Source organism: Quercus lobata, chromosome 8, assembly GCF_001633185.2.
Source record: "Quercus lobata isolate SW786 chromosome 8, ValleyOak3.0 Primary Assembly, whole genome shotgun sequence".
NCBI classification, from domain to species: domain Eukaryota; kingdom Viridiplantae; phylum Streptophyta; class Magnoliopsida; order Fagales; family Fagaceae; genus Quercus; species Quercus lobata.
In genome coordinates this window covers 22,117,197-22,127,087 of record NC_044911.1, presented here as the reverse complement: position 1 = coordinate 22,127,087, position 9,891 = coordinate 22,117,197, and the positions used below count along the sequence as shown (strand labels likewise).

The window sequence follows — 9,891 nt, the reverse complement described above, 5'->3', positions numbered from 1 at the left end:
TACTTTAAAAAAATGTTTTATTTTGTAAGGAAAAAAGAATACGCCGAAGAAAACACATTGATTGAAAGTAGCTGCTTCATGAAGTCAAAGAAAAGCGCTACAGATTACAGAATTCATATATGCGCCTAACACTTCTTTTTTCTTTTCTGAGGTTGAATTCATGAAATCTCACCTTAAATCGTTTCTTTATAGATGCTCTTTGATTTAAAGATTATTGGCAAAAAGATAGAAATTTTCTTGTATTTTTTCTCAATGAAAACAAACCATATTTGCCTCAACTCTTGACTAATCGATAAGTACAGGACATAGTATGTTTACACGCAACATTTAAAAGAATCAACCCTCCAATTACAAGCTCACAACTAAAATAAGTGAAAATGGTTGTTACAGACAATAAGTAGGGGGGGGTCATAGAATAAGAATTTTGTGTGTTCACTAGATGTGAATACCTCTGAACTTCCAGCCATAATACTGTTTCATTAATAAATGGGTTTTGACAATTTTCCATCATAGTGCCCGAGCAACACTTTTGAACTCATTCAAGCAAGATTGGAGTATCTTTTGACGCTTCTGAAGAGACTGTCGTTCGTTCTGTAGTACATCAATCGCGCTGGGAGCAACAAACATGTCCATGAATCTCTCATCATTCACAGCAAACAAATCCAATCCAAGTGCCAAAACAAGCCTATCCCGGCTGCACATTGCAGAACAGATAACAGGTTGTTATGATCAGTTCCTTATATCAGAGAACAGAAAATGATTCTGAAAAATTCAGAGACATTTAGTCTAAAACCAGGAATTTTGCTAGGGACAAAGGCCACAAGAAATAGAACAACAAACTATAGTAAAACTGTAAAAGAATGTTCCATTTAATTAAAAACCCAGAAATCTCTCATTATTGAAGGAGCAAACTAGCAAAGTGAAATAGAAATTAATATAAAATGAGCTAGTGTACCTCAGACATAAATCAAGTGAATCTATGAGATATGCATGCAATTTGAGAACAGAAGTTTATGCAAATTTAAAGAAATGGTTTGCACAAAGTAGTGTCATCTGAAATATTTGTAACATAAAACCGACCAAACAAATAAAACCAAGCCTTAAGAAAGCTTGATCCCCTCAAGCCTATGATGGTCTAACTTGAGAACTTTTAGGTAACCTGTAAAGATAAATTCCTGATCCCTTCAAGCCACAAATTTAGAACATGTGTTCTGGTATTTCCATAAATATAAATGCGTTTATGGATGCAAAGTTAATGTCGAAAGATAAACATGCTTACCAAGGGGTTAAGAACCCAGAATTCAATGTGGAAGCCACACTTCGCTCAACAAGAACTTCACGTATCCGTGCAAAATGATGTGCGGCCGTTGAACAGATTTCTGAGTAAGCTGAGCCTGATCTTAAACCGCCATCACCAGTTCCAAACAAAAGACCACCACCATTTTGAACTCTCATGTGATCAGCATTTCTGCTATTCCCTGTCAATCTTGAAACCCGTTTTCTCACTCCAACATCAATGCCATTTCCAAAGTCTTTCTTGGCCCCTGCAAGTATTGCATCACATGGCTGATCAGGCGAGGGGGTCTCAGGCACAGTCATTTGGCTATCTCGGAGAGCTTCTGTACCTTTTCCTGGTGTGGTTTGCTGTCCGTTCCTTTGCGGAGGTATGTTCTCTTGATCTCTAATAATTTCATCATGAGCTGCTGATCCTCCATCAGTTAGCTCAACACAAAACGGACCAGCTGACTTGTAAAAAGAGGTTGCACTTGAGCCAAAACCACCTTGAAAATCATTCTCATAACAGACCTGCGAGTATGGGCTCGTAACTGAATCAAGGTGGTGCCGAACTAGTTGCTTGCATTGTTTGGCCAGGTCCTTCATAAAGCGAATGTAAGCATGCCTTAGAGCAGCATGAAAACCAATATAGCCATCCATTTTTTCTGATTTCCTCCCATCTGCATGAAAAACAAATTCCAATGGTTTTATGATTAGTTCGATGAACTTAAAATTCAGACACACTCCCTCCCCAAGATGGACCCTTTTCCTTTCACTTGGAAATTGAAGGTTCGTGTCCTATATTCATTCAGGATCTATGCATAGACAAGGTAAGAAATACATAACTAACAAAAATAGTTGATGTAACTCAGACATCAGATTACAAAACCTGAACTCCCACAAACATAATATATTTACATAACTAATACATTTATGTATATTTCTTGTTCCCTATTAAAATATCATATGCTGAACAAGAATAAGAAAATCACTCTGAGGTTACATAAATAAAGAAAAAGAAACTAGGCTGAATCCATCAAATCTCTAATCCCAAGTCTTTGGGTTGGTGATAAAGTAAAATTAACTAACCATGAAAGAAATGTGAACAAAGAATTAAATAGCTTCTTACATTCCGAATCACGACTGTGATTTCTTTCTAGAGCAAGATCATAGAGATTCCCCAAAACAAAAGCAAGCCGATCACAAGCAGTGTCAAGAAGAGGAGCAAGCCATGATCTGGCAGCAGCACGGGCAATTTCTGCAGCAGCTTCAGTTACTCCTCTACCCCCACCTCGGCCAGCATGGGCAAGTAATATATTTGCCACCTGCCAAGGGACAAAATAATTTAGTTCATAGAATCAAAACCCATCAATCCCCAGGTAATTGCACTTCTAGGATACACACCTTCTCCCTTGACACTGGGGGGCATTCAATGGAATAAGCAGCACACCGAAATTCATGCATCACCCTTTCAAAAGCAGCTCCTCCATAGAGCTGAAGAGTAGCATTGGGAGGCTTTATATCTGCAGTAACTCCAGGCCATCCTCCAAGACCACTTTGTGACTGCTCCTCCATTGTTGTCTTCCCCCATTGCTCTGGTGCAGGATCTGCTGCTCCATCAATTAAAGCTCCCTTTACGATAGACATATAGATAAATTTTTTAATCAAATATCCAAGACTTAAAAAAATTTAAGAAAATGAATCTTATATGATACTTCCTGGATTACTTTTTACAGGTAGTAATAAGTACAAAGTAATTGGGTGATATTTGCAGAGGTAAGGATGATTGATAAATTATTCAAATTTTCTTTTCCGAAATTTTTTTTTTTTTCTTTTTGAGTTTTCGTGTGCTATTTTATTTTGGGTTTTTGTGTGTGTCAGTGTGTGTGTTGGAGGGGGGGTATCAAATTACCTCAAAAACTCTTGACTACTTGAGCTAAGTTAGCCACATTAGCAACAGAAGCATATGTTGTTAAGTGGAAGTAGACAAATAATGAATAGGATATGACTTGACATGAATTTGTCAAAGTGATTACTCACCAAATGATTGCTGATAGAAGCCGCATACAACATTGCAGATCTTCTAAGATGAGCAATATCAGAAGTGGCCTGAATTTTAGATTCCATTTTCCCCAATTCAGTAGTAACTTCACTGCAGCGCTGCTCAAGCAAAGCTAGAGTTGCTGGTGCAGCTTCTTTATATCTCTTATGAAGCTCGGACTCCAAATAATCTCTCAGACAGCCAAAACCAATATGAGGCCTGAACTTTTCCTCATCGAATCCACCCTTAATACCATCACGCAAGTGACGCAGAACTTCCAAGTCCACCTGAGATATTTGCCGGCGGAATTCATCATTTGAAATGGTGCTCTTGTCCTTTGGTAGGGCCACAAAAAATGGGCGCGTGTTATCTCCCAAGTAACCACTTGCACTCAAATATCGGTCCACCTCCCACCGGTCACTGAACTCCTGCATATTTATATACATCTCTTATAATTAGGGCCATTTTTTTCTTAACAATACTATTTTAAAAATTATTTTTGTTAATTGGGATTGTTTTAAAGTTATTTTTGGATATAGCCTTATTTGAATCTTGCCACTTGGAGAGACGAGTTGAGTACTCCACTGAAAACATGGAAAAAGAAGAATTTCACTAAAACACAGAACTCAAGTTCAGTGCTGGAACTCATCTCTCCAAGAGGTGAGACGCAAAAAAGGCTATTTCTCAAAATAACTATTAAACATTGCTACTTTGCCAAATATATATATTTTTTAAAGAAAATACCATTTAGCAAAAATGAACCTTAAAATTAGCATTCAGAAGTTTATATAATTACTTCAAGAGAAACCATTCACTTCCACCACTTGATGAAAACAAGATTCTTTTGTAATTTGTACATCACTAAAGCAAACCTCAACAGCAAAGAAGGCAAATATTGACTCATTTGGAATCCATTGAGAACATAGATGATGGAAGCACCCACTGTTACGAGCTTAAGTAACAGATTGAGCATTGGAAGCATTTGCCAATGGTGGATTAATTTCATGAACCATTATCTTCTTAATATTCTCAATTTTGGTTTAGATAAATAAGAAGAATAAGATTTACTTCGAGGTAAACCTTAACCTTCAAGTTATTCTAGCTAACAATTTGTTAATTGGAAAATCATGAAAATTTTTATTAATTGTGTACTTTTGAATTTATACACAAAATTTCAATTAGATGAAGATAAACTCGAACTTCATAGCATTTGCCAACAAAACAAATCATAACTCATCATAATATAAACTAATTCAAATATCATTATTTACTGAACACTAATAAAAATAAACTAAACACATAACACCCACTGATCTATATTATTAATTATTTTCTCTTTTCTAAAATGCTTAAACTTGCTTATTGGAGATTAACTCAATAAAAGCCATAAGTTCATACCTTGAGACGATTATCAAATTTGGAGACAACAATTATTGTCCTTCTGAATGTAGGATCAATTTCACGAATAGAATCCAACCACAACGATGAGCACCACTCCACACTACTCTGTTGAAGGAACAACAGAATGCGATGGGGAGGACTAGCCAATGACTTCACCATGTCAAGAATTTCCTCTGGCGTGGTTTCTGGTTCTCCCTTCTTTGCCTGCCAACAAAGTTTCAAACCGAAAATTCATATAAGAAGATAATAATTTCAAGCATTCACTTGCCCAAATATATAGTATATACATTAAGGAGAACCCACCTTAAGAACAAAGCCTGGGGTATCTATAATAGTGAGATTAGGACAATGTGCATATTCAGCTCTCATCACAATTGGCTTAGAAGAAACTGCAGTTTTAGTCTTCTTCAAAAGTGCTTCAGTTCGGGACTTTATGATATCTGCTATTGCAGATGCCAAAACAACAGGACTTCCATATTCTTCAGAATCCTCTTCCTGTTTTCAATTCTCAAACTTGAGATGGAGACAGAGAGCTAAACACAGTGAAATAACAACAACCTGAAGACAATTGCACATGTATTCATTGCCACATGTGACATCACCAACATAAAGTTTTACTAATGCCCAATGTGCTTCTTCTTGTATTATTAGTTATCTGATATTTAATTCCTTCAAAAAAAAAAAAAAAAAAAAAAAAAACCCTTTAATCTTTTATCTCCCAGTTTTTAGAAAAAGATCAATTTCATGTTTCTTCATTGTGTCAATCAGCAATTCATCACCATAACAAATAAATACACAATTTTATTTTTTATTTTTTCCCTCCTTTTCAAAAATTTGAATTTCTGAGTTTAGCTGTGGTTTAGTAAATTTATGAAACTGATTAGAACGCTAATCTGTAGTAAATATTTCTTAATACATGGATGAGGCTAGTGAAACTAGTTTCTTATATTTTCCTGGGAACAAGAAAATCAATTTCTGAAAGCAACCTAGTTAGTTTGGAAGCGAAGCAAAGCAAAGAGAAATGGAGAAGGAGGACCTGAAAGCGGCAGCGGGGGTCGGGGGCGGAGGGGTCGTGGACCATCTGGAGAATGAGGGGTCGGCGAGTCCCCATCTCGACTTCACGGACGTTGAAGCGGAACCCTAGCAGCGCTTCTAACAGTGAGCTCTTCCCGTCGGACTGTCCACCGAGGGCCACGATCTCTGGGATCGGTACTTTCTCTCCGAAAGCCACTGCCGCCGCTTGCAGCCGGTTGTAGGCCTCGAAACGGGCAGAGTTGTGCTGGTGGTGCTTGCGAGACATGGATGAGGCAGAGGCCGACTTGTCCGATGGGGTCTTGGTGGGTGTACCCATGAAGCTGCTGGGATTGGTGGCCATTGGAGAGAGAGAGAGACGCTGAGAGGGGTTGGGGAATGGGGGATTTCTTTTTGAATTTGAATTTTGAATTTCGTTCATATGAAAATGAAAGCCGTTGGGAGGGAGCGAGGGTTTTTCATTTTAATTTTTTTTTTTAATTATATCTAAATTACAAATAGCATCATTTGAGCAACCATATCAATTTATGCAAATTTTTTGTCTATTTTACATATCCACTTTTATAAAATATTCACATCAGTTTATCTATTCTACACATTTATTCAATAAAATATTCATTCTTCTACAATTTTTTATTATTCACTCTATCACTACCCCTCTCTCACAGACCCACAGTCCATCACTACCAATGATCTCTCCACACCCAGCCACCATCATCACCAACCAACCAGCATCATCAAGGAAAACCAACCCATTCAATCCCAAACTCATTCATCACCCACCCAACCTGAAACTCAAGCAAGCTAAATCATCACCCACCCTATCGACGATAAGTTTCAAAATTTCAATTTTTTACTCCAAAGCTACGTTTGTTTGGAGTGAAAATAAAAAGGATGGAAAATGGAGAAATAGAAATGGGAGAGAAAATGAGGTTTGTGATTTTAATTGTTTGGTTGAGATTTGTGGTTATTTAAAAAAAAAAAAAATTATTGTTATAACTAGAGAGGAGAGATTTCCGTCACTGAATATTTTAATTTCATGTGTGCAAATTAATCCTAATTACATAATTCAAAATAAAAATACACTATCACAACATTCACAATATTATGGAGGAAAAGCAAAATCAAATCAATGTAAAACCATGAAAATTAAATTAAATCTAACAACACCTACACATAGTCCTAATGGCTTGGAACCATTGTGCTGCTAAACATATTTGATGGTTCAAGAGCATATACCTATCCTTCACCAAAAAAAAAAATCTTCAAATTTGATCATAACTGATCAATCCAAACAACACAATATCTTTTAGAACATACTTTCCAAAAAATATCATAATATATAATTATAAAGAATTGACGAGGATGTTGTTCAATCTAGCATGAAAAGTATCGAAACTAATAAGGATGATGATAAATCTTGATTGCAACAAACATCTAACTTAATTAATTGGTACACATGATGTTATACTATTGAGTGGAAACAATTTAATATCTACAACTCATTTTTTTTTTAAATAAATATTTATAATTGAATTTAGTCATGAATTAAAAGAGGTCAACACAAAATAATAGTAATAACAAAATTCTCTCTTGAAGTTACTGATCCTTTGATTTAAGTTTTGTTAGGTCATTTCACCCACCTTGTTTTGATTGACATAACTGCAATTAATCAATTCAACTGAGAGATCGGTCAATAGTTCACTTCAAGTTTAGATGAAAAGATGTATGAATTTCCATTAAAAAAAAAAAGATGTATGAATATTCCCAATAATCCATATTTTCTTTTGCAGATTTACATTTTATTATGATTCACATGCTCTAGTTTATTTCATTTTGATATTTTCGGGATAACATGTCAATCACATGCTTGATTGTGTGATTTTCTTTGGATTTTGCAAGTTTAAGGTTTTCAGCCCAAAGTTGTGTACGCCTATTATAACCGGCATACACCGCTGTGGCAACTATTATATATAGTGGAAGAAGTTTTCCTCTCCCCTGTAGGAGGTTCTCTCTCTCTCTCTCTCATGTAAGGGAGTTGTGGTCTCTCTTAAGTAGGAGTGTTTTCTCCCATAGTTCTGGCAACTGTGGGCTTTCTTTCCTTTCGAAGTGTTCATTTATTCCTTTCGATGGAACAGGCTATTTTGGATGGGTTGTAGAGCTTAAAGCTTACCAAAGAGGAGGAAGAAGGTATACAACTATCAACTCCTAGTAGAGCTGAGTGGCTGGAAGAGTGTCAACTTAGCTTGTTCGGGAAATTGCTGTCTAATCGGTAGCAAAATCAAAGGGCCTTAAAGAGTACTTTACGGTCGGCATGGAAGATGGAATCAGATCTTAGGATAGTAGAAGTTGGGAATGATATCCTCCATTTTAAGTTCAACTCTAAATACCAAATGGAATGGGTGGAGAAGAATGGACCGTGGAACTTTGATAACAATCTTCTACTGTTATGCCGGTGGAGAAAAGGATTAACAGCTGCAAACATTAGCTTCTCTCACTCACTATTTTGGGTTCAAATTTGGGGCATCCCATTTGAGCTTATGATAGAGGAAATGGGGAAAGCTGTTGGGGATAAGATAGGCAAGCTTCTTGAAGTTGATAAGAGATCTTGGTAGTTAGATCAGGCGAAGTATATGAGGGTCAGAGTGGAAATACAGTTGAACAAGCCATTACAAAGAGGTGGATATTTGCTGAATGGAGAAGGAGAGAAGGTGTGGGTTACCTTCAAATATGAAAGGCTCCCAACGGTATGTTACAAGTGCGGAATATTGGGACATGACGATAGGCATTGCGAAGAGCTGGGACTGGAGCAAGTGACTGAGTACCAGTACAGGGACTGGATAAGAGCTAACGGCAACTCTAGAGGTGGGCCGGAGAGGATGAAATTAAGAAAAGAAATGCAACATTAGCCAGGTACTTTGGGACGGGCGGTAGAACAACCATCAATGGCGGAGAATGCCATGGTTGGCAGCGGCGGAGGAAGTGGGCAGAACTACGGTGCCAGGGGTGCAGAGAAGCAGCCCGGACAGGGTGATGTAAGCAGTGATGCTCAGTCAGGAAGTCAGGCAGATGGGACAACTCGACAGTAAGTCCTCTAACTGCTGATACGTTTGAGCTTACACGTGATACAAGGAAATTTTTAAATTTTGAAATTAAAGGAAGTGAAGGTGACGCGCTAGGCTGTGACCAATCGGATATGGGCTTCCAAAATGGGCCCATTTTAGAGGAAATGGAGGTTACAAGCCCAATTAAGCCCGGTATAGATTTTTCAGAGTTTAAAAAGGATGGGTTCTTAGATGTGGGCTGTAAGGATAAAAATAAGGAGCCCAAGACAATAGGTAGTTGGAAGAGACGTGCAAGAGAGAAAGGATTATTCAAAGAGGAAGCTGTGTTGGGCCAGAAAAAAAGCAGTAAGCTTAAGAGGGTCAGAGAGTTAGAAATTTTAGAAGCAGAGGAAAAAAGAAAACTGAAGAGAAAGCAAAAGGAAAACATTCAAGGAACGGCGGTGGCTGCTGAGTAGCATCGCCGAGAGCCATGATGGCCTTAGGCTGGAACTGCCAGGGGCTTGGGAACCCCCGGTTAGTTGGAGCGTTGCGCACCCTTGTGCGGCGGTGGGATCTCGAAGTGGTGTTCTTGTCGGAAACAAAAATGTCAATCGTTGGAATGAAAAAGATTAAGCTAAAGCTGGGTTTTGTTAATGGTCTATATGTCCAAAGACAAGGGAGAGGAGGAGGTTTAGCAATGTTTTGGAGGAAGGAAGTTAATTTAGAGATTAAGAGTTATTCAAGGCATCACATTGATGCAGTGGTAACCGAAGAAGCATCTAGATTCAGATGGAGGCTGACGGGCTTTTACGGGCATCCGGAGACACATCGGAGGAAAGAATCATGGAGGTACCTTAATACTCTTAATTGTCAATTTAATTTGCCTTGGTTATGTTTTGGCAATTTTAATGAAATTACTTCAGTTGATGAAAAACTTGGGGGAGCTCAGAGAACCCAAAATCAGATGAATGCGTTCCGGAATATTATTCAAAAGTGTGGGTTTAAAGATTTTGGGTACTCGGGTTTTGAGTTTACTTGGTGCAATCAACAGGAAGGAAATGATAGAGTCTATTTGAGGCTGGACAGGGCTCTGGCTAC

The 9,891-nt window shown here is 37.8% G+C and overlaps 1 protein-coding gene across 1 annotated transcript; it reads right to left on the bottom strand.

Annotated features, from left to right (window-relative positions):
- Positions 1-266: 266 nt before the first annotated feature.
- On the bottom strand, positions 267-6,200 carry LOC115958321 (dynamin-related protein 5A). The gene is made up of 8 exons (XM_031076722.1): positions 5,754-6,200; positions 5,021-5,212; positions 4,715-4,921; positions 3,316-3,744; positions 2,680-2,907; positions 2,405-2,600; positions 1,280-1,955; positions 267-694 (listed from the first exon to the last, which is right to left on the bottom strand). The coding sequence occupies exons 1-8, from the start codon at positions 6,168-6,170 to the stop codon at positions 508-510; spliced, it is 2,532 nt and encodes an 843-aa protein (XP_030932582.1). The 5' UTR covers positions 6,171-6,200; the 3' UTR covers positions 267-507.
- Between the last annotated feature and the right edge of the window lie 3,691 nt (positions 6,201-9,891).

Bases quoted from the DNA above. Each gene is read 5' to 3' on its own strand.
- LOC115958321 (XM_031076722.1), bottom strand. From the start codon at position 6,170: ATGAACGAAATTCAAAATTCAAATTCAAAAAGAAATCCCCCATTCCCC. The intron at 5,213-5,753 runs GTCCTCCTTCTC...AATTGAAAACAG, and splicing joins ACCCCCGCTGCCGCTTTCAG to GAAGAGGATTCTGAAGAATA. The intron at 1,956-2,404 runs GTAAGAAGCTAT...TTTTTCATGCAG, and splicing joins TCACAGTCGTGATTCGGAAT to ATGGGAGGAAATCAGAAAAA.